Source organism: Pteropus vampyrus, unplaced genomic scaffold, assembly GCF_000151845.1.
Source record: "Pteropus vampyrus isolate Shadow unplaced genomic scaffold, Pvam_2.0 Scaffold436, whole genome shotgun sequence".
Lineage (NCBI taxonomy): Eukaryota > Metazoa > Chordata > Mammalia > Chiroptera > Pteropodidae > Pteropus > Pteropus vampyrus.
In genome coordinates this window covers 1,025,739-1,042,392 of record NW_011889217.1, presented here as the reverse complement: position 1 = coordinate 1,042,392, position 16,654 = coordinate 1,025,739, and the positions used below count along the sequence as shown (strand labels likewise).

The 16,654-nt window shown below is 46.2% G+C and overlaps 2 protein-coding genes across 6 annotated transcripts in view; one reads left to right on the top strand and one right to left on the bottom strand.

Annotated features, from left to right (window-relative positions):
• The window catches only part of KIF24 (kinesin family member 24), a 49,409-nt gene extending 41,045 nt beyond the window's left edge, over nucleotides 1–8,364 (top strand). For all 3 annotated transcript variants that reach the window (XM_011381414.2, XM_011381416.2, XM_023524068.1), the window contains 5 exons: nucleotides 2–73; nucleotides 1,835–1,944; nucleotides 3,572–5,770; nucleotides 7,015–7,108; nucleotides 7,646–8,364. In XM_011381414.2, coding sequence (XP_011379716.1) covers nucleotides 2–73; nucleotides 1,835–1,944; nucleotides 3,572–5,770; nucleotides 7,015–7,108; nucleotides 7,646–7,786 — 2,616 coding nt within the window. In that variant the 3' untranslated portion in view covers nucleotides 7,787–8,364. The remainder of the gene's footprint in view (nucleotide 1; nucleotides 74–1,834; nucleotides 1,945–3,571; nucleotides 5,771–7,014; nucleotides 7,109–7,645) is intronic.
• Nucleotides 8,365–9,519: 1,155 nt separating this feature from the next.
• Nucleotides 9,520–16,654, bottom strand: part of UBAP1 (ubiquitin associated protein 1) — a 60,270-nt gene continuing 53,135 nt past the window's right edge. For all 3 annotated transcript variants that reach the window (XM_011381418.1, XM_023524069.1, XM_023524070.1), the window contains 3 exons: nucleotides 12,003–12,185; nucleotides 11,274–11,375; nucleotides 9,520–10,660 (listed from right to left, as the gene is read on the bottom strand). In XM_011381418.1, the coding sequence (XP_011379720.1) occupies nucleotides 10,520–10,660; nucleotides 11,274–11,375; nucleotides 12,003–12,185 (426 nt within the window). In that variant the 3' untranslated portion in view covers nucleotides 9,520–10,519. The remainder of the gene's footprint in view (nucleotides 10,661–11,273; nucleotides 11,376–12,002; nucleotides 12,186–16,654) is intronic.

Sequence of the window (16,654 nt, the reverse complement as noted above, 5' to 3'; positions counted from 1 at the left end):
GCTGAAGGAATGTATCCGAGCATTGGATCAGGAACATACCCATACTCCTTTTCGGCAAAGCAAATTAACTCAGGTAAAGTTAAATGTGAGCTTTGAGTTCATTCTGGTTCACTCATTTGTTCCTTCTTCCATTTATTTGTTCCTTCAGCAGAGTATCCACTGCCATCAAGATATGACGCTAAGCACGGGGGAAGGGGGAGTGAAGGGGAGGAGTCACATTCCTTCTAGGAGCTCTTAGTCTAGGAGGAGAGAGGGGCATCTTCAGGCAGAGATACCTGTAGTGTGAGGCAGCTGGGCTCCCGTGGGGCAGCAGTACTCTCCTGGTTATCATTCAACAGCTTTCCGCTTATTCCTGATATAAAAAAACCTTGTCAATTTAATGGAGCCTCTGAGCCTTTGAAGAGGGTGTGGAGTAGCTGTATTTGGTACTTTCTTAGCCGTAAGACTTAGACCAGTGTTTTAAGACAAAAAGAATAGCTGCATAAAAAGAATGGGGTAGATTTTGACGTGTGATCAAGATCTATAGTTTAAAAATATGATGTGAGAAAAAAACTACACAGAAAAAGTATGCATTTGTTAACTGATTATTCTGAGTGATAGAACTATAGGTAATCTTTCTTCTGTTTTTCTATCATGAAAATGTGCTTCATATTAACAAAACAACAGTAAGCATCTGTAATGGGTGCAGAAGAGTGGCCCGTGGAGGGGTCTAAGACAGTTATGGGTGCCCCTGGTTCCTTTCTTCACCAAGTCCTGTGCACAGAGGATCGACTAGGCAGGGATCTTTGTGTTTTGGAAGAGGTTTTCATGCTGTGCTGCCAGCTAGTGGCTCTACAGGGCCTGAGTCAGAACCTATAATAACACAGTTCCTTACTAGGCAGAGTTGTTGATCTATGGATTAGATCATGTCTTCTCAAACATGATTTCAACCAGGGACCTAGGAGACCTTTCTTACAGGTGATTAATCCTGACTCTGACATTTACCCTATTTCTTAAAACAAGTTCCCCATCCCAAGAAAATGTGTTCCTATTAATTAAAATAATAATTCAAACAGTAGATACAAGTACAAAGAAGATAGTGAAAAGCACCTGAAAATCTCTGCTCCCAGGGACAACCACTGCTACATTTTGGTGAACATCCTTCCAGGCATCTCTCTACTCATATATCTACACATAGATCCACTTAGAGTTATGGAATCATGTGCCTTTTTCACACTAAGACAGTTTTAGGTCCTTCCATGTACCTAAATACAGATATGAATAATTATTTTTAATGGTTGTATTGTATTCAGTTTATACTGATCTAGTTTGTTCTCTGTTTATATACTCCTAGATTTTTCTAATTTTATTATTGTGACCAATATTCTGTTTGTACTTCATTTGTTTATTTATTTGGATCAATTAAGAAATTCTCTCTTTAGGATAAAGTCCTTGAAGCATGATTGCCAAACAATAGTGTGTACATTTTTTACATTTGATACATATTGCTTATTGCGCTCCCAAAAGCTTCTACCAGTTCATGGTACACGGTAAAACTTAGCAGTGTGTGAGAGCGCCCATTTCCCTAGACCATCAGCGGGCAGGTGTCATGAGTGTTTCTTAATCTTCGGGTGAAAAAAATATTAGTTTTTTTAATGGTTGTTTGCATTTCTTTGATTAGTGGAGAAGTGAGTGCCTTTGTGTGTTGATTATTTGTGTTTCTTCTTTTGTGAATTGCCTTTTTGTAGACAGGGGGACAAAAGAATTTCTTTTCGGTCCAGTGTCTTGCATACAGTAAGTAGTCAGTATGCCCTTTGTTAGTTGACTTCATTGTCCTGCCTTCTGTTTTGGACAGGTCCTGAAAGACTCTTTCATTGGCAATGCCAAAACCTGCATGATCGCCAACATCTCACCAAGCCATGTGGCCACTGAACACACTCTGAATACCCTGCGCTATGCTGACCGGTGAGTCCCTCGCAGGAGGCAGGTCATGTATGTGTGTCTTCTACACACACAGGGATCTGACCTAGGGCTCCAGAAGCCTGTTCTTGAGGCAGTGATCCTACCACCAGGGTTTTATGCAGTTGTCATTTGAAAAATGCGACCTGGTAGGCCACTTTACAAGTGTGAATGTGATAAGAGAAACACATTCCCTTGTTCAAGAGAACTCCATCGGTGGCATTTAAATGGCTAATGGGAGATGAAATATTTCTCTGGAGTGGAAGGCTCAGTGAGGTTTTCTTTCCATTTGCTTAAGCCCTAAATTGTAAGGGATAGAATACGTATTACTTGCCAAGGCAGAAGCACTTAGAAGAGACCAACCCCAGATGTGTTACAGAAGGATAAACAGACCCAGAGAAGGGCAAGAATGTTAAAAGGGCTCACTGGGAGTTGGTGTTACAGCTAGTACCTCTTACCGCATGGTCACATGTGTCTCCTACAGTGGGTGAAGATGCTGTCATTACCATCCTTTCCTCTGGCCACTTTGCTACCTGGTCCTGTCTTACACTCTCCTCTTGAGTCTCCCAGAAGCTGTCTCCAAGGTTAACAAACTATTTGAAGGATATCTGTTTTTTTATTACTGTTAAAGAATTTTCAGTATCCATGGCATTTGATAAAACTCATTAAGAAGGAAAGACGAGCTATCATTTAAGTTCCACGAGATTAGGAACTTTATCTATTTTTCTCCACTATATCTCTACTGCCTGGACAGTATGTGATACCTAGTAGATGCACAATAAATATTTGCAAATGAAAGGAGGAGCTCCTGCTGGGTGTCAGGGCTGGAGTAAGGCCCTCTGTGCACCTTATCTTATATAAATAGGAGAGATAGTTTACAAAGTGGTTACAAGAGTGGGCTCTGGATTCAGACTATCTGGCCAAATACCCTGCCTCTGTCACTAGCTAGCTGAGTGGCCTTGGACAAGTTTTCAACTCTCTGAGCCCGTTTCCTTATCTTAAAGGGGATATAAATAGCACCTACCTCATACAACAGGAACCAATGAGGTAATATGTATGAAAGGCTTAGCACCATGCCCAGCACATAGAACTCAATATATGTTAACTTTAACAATAATACTATTAATAGGTCCCCCAAGTAAGTTTTCTGAAGGAGGTTTCTTTTATTGCATAGTTTCCTAATGCCAGCACACTACCACTGCTAGAAGAAAGTGGCTACGTTATGAATTGAGGGTTCTGTTTGTGGAATAGTGAGTGGGCAAGTGGGAGACATGAAGCTCCTGAGTTGGCCCATCTTCAGGAAGCGTGGCATAGGCTCTGCTTGGACATAGTACAGTCCTGACACTAGCTACCCTGGCCTGTCCCTCCCATGGGACTGTGGTAATTTCCAAAACTCTTCTGATTAATGGAATGTTGGGTGCATGCTTATATCCTCAGAGAAGTCATTGGTCTTTTTTGTTCAGGTAAAGAGAGGTATCTCATGCTGAAATAGAATCTTCCCATTTCTTCTTATTCTCTCCCAGTATTCAATCCCTGTAATACTTTTCTTTGGTGTTTGTTTTCCCTAAAGGCTGTAGAAAGGGAATTATAGAACATGCAAAATATACACTTAACATGAAATTGTTATTTACAGGGTAAAAGAACTAAAGAAAAGCATTAAGTGTTGCACTTCAGCTGCCGGTCGAAATCGGACATCTGGAAATTCTTCTCCAAAACGAATTCAGAGCTCCCCTGTGGCCCTGCCAGGGGACAAGTGTTCTCCCAAAAAAGTCAGGCTGGGGCTTCAGCAGTCACTCACAGTGGCACCTGGCTCCACAAGAGGGAAGGCCCATCCTCTGGCCAGCCACCCACCCAACGTCCCATTTACTTCTGTACCTAAAGTCCATGGCACAAAGTGTGGCTCCAGAGGGAATCCTCCCCAAGAGTGGGCCATTCAGACTAGCCCTGTCAAAGGAACCATGCGGTCTGGACATTTAGCCAAAAAAAAGGTAGAAGAGTCAACTCCACTGTGCTCTGAGAAAAATCCAATCAGCAACAGAATTGTCCCTGGAGAAGACATGGTGCATGGTAAACTGCCCTCTAAGTATAAGAAAGTGCAGACTGTGCAGCCAGTGCAGAAGCAGCTTGTGTCACGAGGCGAGCTCCCCTTTGGCAGTATCCACCCCTTGGCAGAGTACCGTCAGGGCAGCAATGGGGCACCTGCCAGGCCCGCCTCTGAAGCTTGGACAAACATCCCTCCACATCAGAAGGAGAGGGAGGAACATTTGCGCTTTTATCACCAGCAGTTCCAGCAGCCACCTCTCCTCCAGCAGAAGTTAAAGTACCAACCACTGGAAAGGCTTTTATGCCAGTACAGGCCCCAGGAAGGGCAGCTCCAGAATGAGACCCCTCCTCCCTTACGCTCTTATTCCGAGAGCCATGATGGAGCCCAAGCTGAGGACCTTGATGACAGTGATTTCAGTGAAGATTCTTTCTCACATATCTCCAGTCAGAGGACCACAAAGCAGAGAAACACTGTGGAGAATAGCGAAGGCTCGTTTTTCCTTCATCAGAGGGAACGAGGTCCTGAGGAGCAGGTGGCTGAAAGGCAGCAGAGTCTGTTTTTTAGTCCCAGGACAGAAGATGATGAGAAGGATCTAGCTGGAAGCTGGATGTACTCCAGGGACCCCACAAGCCACAGAAGAGCAGCCCTTGATCACAACCACAGCCCAAGTAAGGTGCCCTTGGACTGGAGCAGAGAGGAGGACTCTACTTCCTCAGGGCCCTCTCCTAGAGACAACCTGGCAGAAAAGCCTTACTGCTCACAGGTAGACTTTGTATATAACCAGAAAAGAGGCAGCAGCTCTGCCTTTGATCTCAGACAGGATGCCTTCGGGAGCGAGGTTCCTAGGCAGGCTGAGGGGAGCTTGCAGTCCCTAGCGGAAGATGGTTTCACTTTCTCGCTATCCCTCATTGCAGTTCCTGACCAAGGAGAGACAGTCAGCATACCTCTGAGAGAAGTCGGTGAAGACAGCCCAAATGTGGCTACCACAGCAGTGAAAAACGGTGACCCTTTTCAAGAAGACTCTAGAGAAGAATTAGACACATGCTCTGAATATGCTTCTGGACTGATGGCTCCCCTCACTGTGTCCCTCCTTGAGAACATAGATAATGAGGGTTCTCCTCCCTTGGAACAGCCAGCCCAGACTGAGGCTGCACACAGTCAGATGGCAGCAAGCACAGAGGGGCCAGCTGTGGACCACTCAGGGTCATGTGGTGATCAAGAGGCAGTCCTGCCAGTGTCTTCAACTGGGCACCTGTGGCTCTCGTCATCTCCCCCTGACAATAAGCCTGGTGCCGATCTTCCAGCTCTGTCTCCATCACCCATCCGTCAGCACCCATCTGACGAGCTGCCTGACAGGGAGGCTGACTTGGGGGAGGCCTGCCAGAGCATGGAGACTGCACTTTTCTCCCAGGAACATGAGGCTAGTGAGCAGTATGATGCCGATGCTGAGGAGACAGAGCTGGGCAGCTCCCAGGGATTCCCAGGAAAGCCATTCCCCACCATACATACTGGAGGACCCCACTGCGGGCCTACACCCACCCCGCGAACAGAAAGTAGTGATGTGGCTGACCAGCCCTGGGCCCAGGAGAGAAAGCATCTGGCAGGTCTTGGTTGGCAGGAGCTGGGTTTGTCCACAGACCCCATCAGGTTGCCCTACTACAATGAGGACATCGAATGGCTCAAACACAGGCCGATACAAAGGTGCTTAACAAGACCCAGCTCTCCCCTGGTCCCCAGCTGCTCTCCCGAGACTGCCGGGACACTCCAGCCCACCCTGGGGCACGCACAGTAAGTTGGGCTTTCCCCAAGACTTGAGCTCCTACTCCCAACCCAGCTTAACTTAATGTTTTGTCTGTTCTGGGGATGTCTATGGTTGGCTCAGTGTCAGTTGTACTGTGACTAGAGAAGGGCTTTGTTAAACTTTTCAAGGGAGTCTGCCTAGATGCATCTGACATAAATAGCAGAAATAAAAAGTATTGGAGCAGGCCTGCCAGGGTGGGTGGACCCTCAGTCTGGGAAAGCTGAGGCGTGAGTGAGAAGGGGGGATCTGTCCCCGTAAGAGCAAGCCTGTGACTTGTGGCGAGGTCAGAATCCTCTTCTTCATTCTCTTGGGTCTGTGTTCCTGGAAGTGCTGCCCAGGGACCCAGCAGCTGCCACCTTGTACCCCTAGAGCTAAAGCAGGTTGGGTACCTTCCAATATGGGGAAGGTAAAAAACAGAGGATGGTGGTTTGTGCTGCTTTTCCCAAAAGATGCTGTGTATAGTGCAGCGGCGATGAGACAGCAGCCTCAGAGGATGTGAAAGAAAGGAAGCAGTGAGATCTAGCAGGGCCCCTCTCAGCATCAGGAGCCTAGGAGCTAGAGGGCAGGGTGAGCTTGTGGGAGCAGATACTTCCTTTATGAGGCTGCAGCCCTTTTCTAAGGCTCCTGATACCTAGGCCAGCTGTCTTTGTCTGCTGCTCACTGGTGCTCAGGCCAGGGCCATGGACAAAAAGAAGGGCATGCAGGGATGTACAGGTGAGGAGCCCACCTCTTCCAGGTAATCTTGCTGTCTCCCTGGTCTCTACCCATCAGTAGGGTATGACAAAAGACAGATACTCCAGCTTCTAGCTCAAACCCCCATGCTTTGGTCCCAGACCGCCCATAAGAAGTAGAAATGACAGCATCCTAGACAGTAGGCTCTACTTTGTGCCAAGGATGCCAGCTATAGTGGCACAGCCTTGAGCCTTTCTGCAGGGAGCTGTGGGCAGTTCCTCTGTAGAAGCAGCACCCAGTCCTGTCCCTTAGTGTACCTGGGGAGGCAGGGGTCAGCTCCAAAAGCCCCTGTCTCTCCCAGTATCTCACTGGTATTCCCTAGTCTCTTAAGTCTGGAGAAGAACATGTGACAGGAGGAGGTGGGGTGAGCCATCCTGGTCAAAGCCTTGACCACTTTGGGCAGAGGCAGCTCCTGGCTTTGAAATGGGACTCAACTCCAGAAAGCTGCCCAGGAGTTGGAAGGCCTGGAGGCCCACAGTGTACTCTCTGGTGTTCCTAGGCAGGTGGTCATTCGAGCACACCAGGAACAGCTGGATGAAATGGCTGAGCTGGGCTTCAAGGAGGAGACCCTGATGAGCCAGCTGGCTCCTAATGTAAGTGCCCTTGTCTGGACACTCGGGACTGTTGGGAATTAGCCTTCGGCTAGTTTGACGGTCAGCTTTATTTGCTGTGGTTAGTGTCGGGTGAGGGTCTGCTGTCATATTCCACCCATTGTTGAGGCCTTGCGCTTTCTCTTGCCATTCCTCTGGGATAGCTTGAGAGAGTGCAAGGACAGGTGGGAGATGGTACCACACTCCCCATTCCTAGGCTAAAATGTTTCCGGCCTCTATCCTTCACCATTGTGCCTTCCTAGTGGCTTCTTGGGGCCCCTCCTTGTGACAGTAACAGTGAGCCACATGCAGACCAGAGGTATTTACGAAAACACCCCTCTACCCTGAAAGATACTTCTCTATGTATAAAGTGTCTCAAATGTAGAGAGGTGGGGCCCACCCTCTGCCATAGTGACTCTCCTGCAGGTGTTCCAGCTGGAGGGGCCTGGGCTCTGAAATCTTCCTGCAGGAGATGGGACTACAAAAACATATAGAAGAGGGCCAGCAACAGCTCCATTTATCCTTTGTTTCCTATCTCAGGATTTTGAAGATTTTGTGACCCAGTTGGATGAAATCATGGTTCTGAAATCCAAGTGCATCCAGAGTCTGAGGAACCAACTGCAGCTATACCTGGCCTGCCACAGGCTGTCTGAGGCTCCTGAGAGGACAGTGGTGTCTTAGAGCAAGATCTACACACTATGGGGTCGCAGGGGTCTCAGGGGCTGGAGGGGCCTCTGCTGGGTCCTCCTGCTGGGTCCTCCCTACAGATACTAGAACCTACTTCCTGGTTCTGCCCACGTTAGCCTCCATAGCTACACATGGGCTTGGCTGGGCCCCAGCTGTTCTCTCAGGGCCAAGCCTCTGTCTCTCAGTTCCAGGCACAGGAAGATCTTAATGTACCCCTCCCTTTTCTCTGAAGCTAGAAGAGAATTTGTCTTACTGACCCTTGTATGGAAACACACCTGGGTCTAATAACCTTGTAGATGTTTCTCAATTTTGGAATTAAAGGATAGGTGGTCACTGGTAACTTAGAGGTCACAGATCACAAACTAGGAAAGATAATGCTGCGCCCAGGAGCTTTATCAGCTGAATTCTATGCCTTTCTTCAGGACTTGGCCAAAAACTAAAACATCGGTGCTAGTGGGGCAGGGGCAGATGAGTTCTGTCTCATGATTTGGGGCTTTAGGTTGGCTTTTGAAATGTAAAACGAAGGAACTTTGACTTGATGTGTCTTTAATAACAGCAGATGTGGGACGGGCTTTATGCTTCCAGTTCCTCTTCCTTCTTGCAAACCAGTATTGAGACAGAAGAGGGTTCCTACGTCAGTGCATTACTCTTTTCACATCTCTGCCTTTTGCTGGGATGACCAGCCTGTTACAAGCCTCCGTAGCCCTCATACTCCTGCGGCATTCCTGGCTCCTGTTTGAGACTCCTCACCTACCACACCCACTCACAGAATGAAGAGCTAGAGGATCTCAGGCAAGTCCATCTCGTAGCCTCACCATCATGCACAATCACTCTGGCTGCCCACTTCCCCTTTCAAGGGCCTGTGTTCAGTATCTTGGCATTGCATAAAGCAGAATTTTTACACACACATGCATACACATCTTCATGTGAGTCTTGCTAGCTAGCTACCTTGCAGCAGGAAGAAGCTTAAAACAAGAAATACATAGTAGCTTCCAGGTGGCCCATCGTCTTCTAAGGCCACCTTGGGTTAAATCGAGATTCATGTGTCACATCCTTGGCCCTGACACCCATTATGGTGTGGAACATTGATTTCCTACTGGTAAAGGATAACTTTTTAAGGTTTTAAAATGAGGACTTAATTTTAAAGGCCAGAAGAGGGGCTAACTGGCTTTGAGACTAGCCATGTCTGATCTGACCACCAGAGGGCAGCCGCTTCCCAGCTTAGTGCTTCCTGGCCTAAAGGCTCGGCAGTCCCTCAAGTGATCACTAAAAGGATTAGAAACACACCTCCAGCCAACAGCACAAGAGGGACTATGGGCCAGTAGTAATTATAAGGACAAGAAACTTTATGGCTAAATCTGGTTCTGTCAGATATAGCAGTACCACTGAAAGCTGGTGAAGCAGTGTGAATCCAGTCCTATCTGTGGCATAAATGCCTGGTGCTACTCCCAAGAAGAGGGGCTTCTTCCTCATTTCTGGGTGATTCCCCTGAAGGCCCAGCCTGTTTCACTTCAATAGCCAGTGTTGCAGGAAGGCATGCATCCTTGGCCCAGAGACCAGGCTAGGTAAGGTTTAAACAGACCTTCACCTGAATGAAGAAAATACTGAAATGACAAAATAGGTCCTATTTCATGCCCAGCAAATCTAAGCAAGAAATCCCTTTACCACTCACTGACCCCTACCTCTCAGTAAAACAGCCCTTAGCAATAAATTATGACAGCAAGACACACCTTTTAGATTTTTATTAGTAGTTCTCTCTGAAGAATCAAAATAGTTATTAGCAAATTACTTTAGATTCATCAAGACTGTATATCCTTTGTATTTAGATCTTTAATGATGTACAACGTAATACAAAACAAACCAAAGAGACTGATTTCTATGACTAGGTGTTATTCATTGTGTCATCCTAGAGCAGGGGGCTGGAAGGAGAGGTTGTTCTCCAAGAACTGAGGTGGAGTTAGTGCTGGGCAACTAAATCACGGCCGGTTTCTCCCCAACTCGGGGCCCAGCTGGGAAGGGGCCAATGATTTCTTAATCTGACAACTGTTTCCTAGAACAAGGGGCTCTAAAATCCCAGTAGCAGAGGACCGTGGTCCAAAACAAGCCAAAAGAAACAGGTTGGGGCAAGGAAGCATGGTAACTGCCTGGCATAAGAGGCAAATGCACAGCCCCACAGAGAAAAGGGCATTCTTTGCACCTCAGAGACATTGCAGAGCCAGTGTAACACTAAGAGACTTTGTCAAAAGGGAGGAAAAATAAAACCCTGGAAGAACCTTTCAATTGCACTCAACCTGGATTAGAGTTCATTCTGCCAGTGCAGAGGAGGGAAGCATCCAGCCCCAGAGCAGCACTGAGTCTGGCCCTCCCTCCCCTTCTCCCCGACTACTTTTGGCAGCCAGGCCAGGTTTCAGCTGAGGACATACAGACCCCAGAAAAACCAGAGAAGTCTCTGGAGGGCCAAGGTGGGAAGGACACTTCTCAAAATATAAATACATTTAATATGGAAGGAGCCAGGACAGTTCTGGGGACATTCACATGCCCAAATCTCAGTTTTCTCCCCAGCACAGGGCCTAGGCTCAGAGAGACTGGCAAGCACAGTCTTTACACCTGACCTTTCACCCCCAAAAGAAAATCTGGAAGTGTGCCCCTTCTTCCTTCTCCACGGGTGGGCTCCTCAGGGCCTCTTGCAGGGGTGGTTCTGTGGCAGGGCTTAGGCAGGGCCTGGTCTCAGCTGGCCCCCGCCCGAGCCATGAGGTCTTCCAAAGCATTGTCCTGGTCATTGTTGTGTAATAGCAGGACTTCCTTAATGTCTTTCAGTTCAAAGCCCATTTCCTTAAATTTGCTCATTAACTGAAGAAACTCCATCATCTAAAGAACAGAAGAAAATACAAATTAAAGAGATCTTGCCACACAGCACAGCTGAGTAGAGAAATATGAATATAGGGAGTTGTTTGAGGGAGTTTGCACCCTTGGCCAGAGCCCCATGAGCCTCTCTGAGGTCCCCAAAAAGCAGAGGAGTGCTGTGGACAAAGCCAGAGCAGACAGGTTGAGGCCACACCCATCATCTCAGAAGCCACGCCCAGTGCTAACTCTTGCTGACCTTCATTCCACTCCCATCACCCACATCCACACTCCTAACAGTGCAGACTACTAAACCCCGAGGCAGCTGTTCTCTGGAGAGCAGGCTAAGCAAAGTGACTAGCAATCTTGCAAATCATCCGAAAATATGGTTTTTTGCCCATGTCATTTTTCCCTTCCCTTCCCTCCCTGGGATTCTAGGTGGTCTTCAACCCATTGCTTCACCAGAGCCAAACACCCAAACTAGCCAAACGCCTGTCTGAACACCTGGGAGGCTACATTTCAACTGCCTCTGCCTGCCATCACTGGTGGGGAAAAGGAGTTGTGAGACAGGAAGCAATCCAAAACAGACCACTTTGTCTCTCCTTTCCAGAGAGTTCCCATGAAGCATGAAGGTTCCTACCTTTTCCTCTGAACACTGGTGCATTTCCAGAGCCTCTTCCACCAAAAGAGGGTCGAAGCCCTTCTCACAGAGCTGTCCATGTACAAAAAGATAGTCGAGAATCTAAAAAAAAGAAACAAAAGGTCTGAGCACCTAAATGCCACTCCTGTTTCCCAAGAGTCTTACACAAACCAGCAAGTGTGATGTGTGCTCCCCACCCTGGTCATTAGATCCTGGACAGGATTTGATTTTGTGCCTTGAACTGCATCTAATACAGCAGGACCTCAGTGACTATCTGCTGAACAGACAGGCACACCCTTCTAAACGTGAGTAGGCATTTTTCAAAGGAGTTCCTGTCACAGCTGACTTATATCTCCCAGAACATCAACTCCACAGCCTGGGCAGGATATTCTAAGAAATAGCCCAAGTCAAAATGCCCCTAAGGTTTAGGACTCCAGTACCTATTTGGAACTACCTGGGCAGCTATAACAGAGAAGGGGGGTAAGCTGGCTAAGAGTCCAACAGCTCCAGTACTCCCAAGGCTTTTCCTCTGCCTATGTCCCAGAGCAGCCCCGAAGAAGAAGCACAGCTGCTGAGGCTGCTGGTTTCCCCAACAAAGTGCCCTGATTTCCCCCTGACTCATAGGAACAGATGTTGGTGTCGTGAGTCTGAGGGGCTTTAGGATAGAGGCAAAATACTAATCGAGCACCAGAGGTCTGGAACCTCTCTCCTGGCTGACCAACCGCTCACCTGCTCAATATTCTCTCCTTTCTTCTTCATGGCTCTCAGGACACACTCATATGAGTAGCCCATGTTGACCACAGTCTCCACACACTGCTGCTCACTGGGTGATAGCGTCTGCAGTTCAGAATAAGCTTGGGGACAGCCAGGAGTGTTGGGCACTTGTGACACTGAGAAGTTAGGAGCTGTGACCTGGTGGTGGAGAAACAAGAGGATCGTGGCAAGAAGAAAGAAAATGTCACTGAGGTGGCCCAGTCCAGGGGCTTACCATTTCTGACACTAATCAAGCCCCTAGTCAAACAGTCAGCCTGAAATGAAGGGCCAGGCTGCTGGCCAGACATCCTGAAGAGGAATGAAGAGGAGTAGGGGAGCTCCAGGTGAGGGAGGGAAAAGTTGGGAAGACACCTGTAATGTGACTGTCCTCTGCTCTTAGCTCACCTTGCAGAATGAGAAAGCACCGCAAGAGCCACATGATCTTCCATGCTCAAATCCTCTGGGCTTGAGCTGGAGAAGTTCTGAGACTGCCCATGGGACTGAAGCCCAAGCTGGCTGCTATGATTCCTCTCCATAGCTCCAATTATCCCTTTCCTACACGTCTCTGAGTCCTGAAGGGATTATTCACCTCGAACACCCCCAACTCTCCCAACAATGTCTCTAACCTCACGTCTATCACTGGGCTGGGCAGAGACTGTAAGTGCTATTCCCACACATGGCCAGCTCAGGGCCCCAGAGCTTTGAAGGCACTCGACCTCAGCCCTACACCATGCACTGTGCTTCGATTCCCTGCTACAGCTGCCGTCCTACAGAACCAGGACTGAAGCCCTCCCTCAAGAACAGGGCCCTGCCTCTACTGCACTGTCCACTGCTCCCTGCCACCTAGCCTTACTGACTCCAGTCTGACTGGTGGAAAGAGTCTCATGATTAACTTCTCCCATTATTTCTGATAATGACTCAGGCCCAAGGCATGAAGGCAGCACACTCCCAGGCCAAAGGACCAAACTACCATGGGAACAAGGTCACAAGCTGTTTTACAGCTCCGCCCAGCTCCCAAGAACCAGGGAAAATGTTTCAACAGAATTTTCTTTATTCCCCACCCCCTTTTTTTTGGTGGTGGTGGGGTGGAGTGAGTTAGGAGGCAGGGAGCCTGCTGTCCTAGAAGCATGTTCAAAACCAGATGCTCTCCTCAAAGTCAGCTGGGAAAAGCCAAGAAGACTACAGGCCTCAAAACCCATTCTTTCTACATAACCATATCACCCACAGCACACTCCTGGCAGCCCAGTCACAGGGCTCAGTCATTAGGTTACAGGAGTTACAGCGGGGCAAGGAGACTGGATCACACCAATCTGGTCACTCTGCGGCCCCAAGATTGTCTTTGTGTCCTGTCTTTGTGTCTCTCAGGGGCAAGCTCTACCTGGGCTCAACAATACCAACAACCAAATAGCTTTTTGGTTACACTGCTGGTACAGTATGTTAATGTGAGCTCCTAAGGGGTTAGTTACCATGTCACATGCATTTCTGAAACTTGGGGGCCTGGCACTTACAGGGCCCTGTTTAACAGTTGTTGATTAAATGGAGGTCTATTAGGATTTCGAAGGGGGAATTTAACACAGCAAACTGACACTCCCTCCCCAAAGCCCACTAAAATGATAATAAAACAATGAAAACTGTATTAACCTTTAAAGTCAAAAAGAGGGAACCGCAGTGGACAATATATTTTGATGAAATTTCACAATGCGGAATGCTAATGGAGGCATGGTACTATTGCAAGAAATGTAATTATAACTGTGAAACAGGACAGTCAGTCCACCAGCCCCTCAAGACTTTTTTGAGAGGGGTTCAGTGTTTGGAAGCACCAGGTCCAGATGCGATAAGGCAAGGACACAAAATCAGTGATCAAAGCAGTCAAATTCTCAGGCAACACCTTTCCCACCCACCTTTACCCTGTGCAGGAGGCAGAAGGTTTAGTCTCCAGAAAATGTGAACCAGACACCTAAAAAGACTAAAGATAACAAGCACAGTGTAACAGCAGAGAGATGCAGGAACCAAAGAGGGGATTAAGTAAAAGTCTATAGTGACTTTACTAAACCTTCCTTAGCCCTTAAGCAGAATTTTCTGGAGAAACTATAACAGCCCCAAAGACCTTCACATGTTGACATTTTGCATAGTTCCCCTAAGAGACAACTAACCTTCAACATATAGTGAAGCTTAATGATCAGCAAGCATACCCCAAAACACATTCCTCTTTTTTGATAGTTTTCATTTTAGTGCCTCACTCTTAAATGAGAATAGAGAGCCAAGCCACCAACATGAGATACCAAAGGAGGGAACACACAAAGCACTTGGAAATTTAAAATATGATAAAGTAAAATTTTTACTTAAAAGTTTGTGAGATTTTTTTAAAGGTTATAAGACAGTCAAGGGTATATCCCAGAAAGTAAAACAAAGAGATAGAAAATTTAAAAAGATAGCAAATTAGAACAGTCAAGATCCAATATCCAGTTTATAGGAATTCCAGAAAAACAACAGAGAAAATATCAAAGACCCTCCTCCCCCGCAAAATCCCATATTTTAAAATTGAGCCAGGGCCTTAGTTTGAAAGGATCCAGGAGAGCTTTAGCACAATGAACAAAGCCTATCACTGGTAAAATTCAAAACTCCATAAATGAAGAAAAGATCTCATGAGTTTGGCAGCAAGGTGGGGGATGACTCAGAATGGTACCGGAATACAGAATATTAGAAATCACTGGCGCTTATACTTCAATAAAAAAAAGTTTGTTTTTGTTTTCTAAAAGAGAGCAATCCCTTGAAAATAATCTTCAACTCAGAAATCTGATCTAGCCAAACTATTATCTACACGTGATGGTAAAGTTAAAACACTTCTGGATATTTGATAAGTCTTTTGGAGCATATGAATAAAATTAGAAATAGATACAAAGAAACTATGCAAAAAATTTATATGGGCCAGTTTATGAGAAACAAAAAGCTGCAAAAAAAGTAGTCACAGTATACTATCTGAATGTGGCAATAAATACCCAATCATAATAACGTGAACAATAATATTAACTTACCCCAAATTTGTGATATAAATATGATAGAAAGTATGGGAGAAGATGGAGGGGCTACTGTAAGAGGTAAATCCTCAGCTACTATATAACAGGAAATATAAAACTGTCTAAAATTGATAAATTTAAAAGAACAATATAAGCATTTTATTTAGAAACAGAGATAATTCCCAGCAGAAATAGCTTAGAGTTAAAAGAACAGGGAGTAAAACTGGAGTTGGGGAGAGGTGAGGCAGGGAGCTACTGTTTTTCAATATAAGCCTTTTAAATGCTACTTGGTTTCATTTAAATGTGCTTGTATTACTTTGATAAAAATAACTTCATTTTTAAAATCTAGAGATGGAGAATATAAGAAATGATCATTTGATTCAAACACCTAAAAGTGAAGACATTCTATATGTCAAAAATCGTTTAAAATACAATTCAAAAGCAAACTGGCACTCTTATGCTTACTGACCATAATTAGTAAATTGAGAACTCAGAAGTATAAAAGAAAAGGGAGAAATATTTTGTTGAGATAACTATGAAAGAGTCGACAATGTAGCCACACCTAGAGAAAGACCTAATGATGGCAGGGGCCTACTAACCTGTGAGCAAAGCAAGGACCCTGAATGGTTGGGGGACACTGAGAAGAGACACTGGCTAGGGTTAGGTCAGGGAGTTTTATGCTGGATTCAGAATAAGGGCATACTGTAAGATTGTTCCTCTCAAGATGATCCGATGGATTTCTCAACTTGTAGATTAGTTTAATATAAACAGTAAAATGTTAAATCTAAATCTGAAAAATAAGACCCAAACATTGGCCCAACATTGGCCCTAATATAGCCAACAAGAACCAAATTCCAGGAATAGTTCCCAGGGAGTTCCTAAGTGAAGGGTGTTTATAGCCTGGTTGACCACCACCACTCTCCATCCCTACCCTGGCTTCAAGTCACTAACCACTCTGGAGAGAAGAGCTTCTCTCATAGGGTAAAGTTCTCACTGTGGGCTTCAAAGACTCACAATGAGATAGAGGACCAGAATGGAAACCAGGCTTTGCTCCTTAGGGTTAAGTGTCATGACTTCCTTAGAATAACACTAGAACTCCAGCTCTGTTTATATCTGCCCCTTGAAGGCAACAAGTCCTCAAACTAGCAAGAAACAGGTTCCCTCCCACCCTGAAATGGATAGGTCCAAAAGAAACTCCACAATCAGGTGGGTCAAAGAATGATGAGTGTTCTGGTTTGAGAAAGACCTCTGCCATTAGTTCATCTAAATTGTTACTGTAACTTTAAAGGGGCAGGGACTAGGCGGGGGCGGTGGGCGGAGGGGGCACTGCTGGCTGAGGATCTCTAATCTTTCCCAGAGCGCTTTTAATTTTTCTAAAGCATACAATGAGTCATGAAGGAGTATCCTGCTGACCACAGCCCAACAATGAACCAGGAGGAATTAGGATAAAGCCCATTCCTAGGAGGTAACAAAAGAAGTGTTATGCACTCTACTGAGTTTATCTGGGCCAAGGTCTATGGAAGTTTACATGCAGCAGTCAGCTCTCTGACAAAGGAAGCACTGACAGAGACACTCATTTACCAAGAATACTATTGCTGGGACCTTATACTC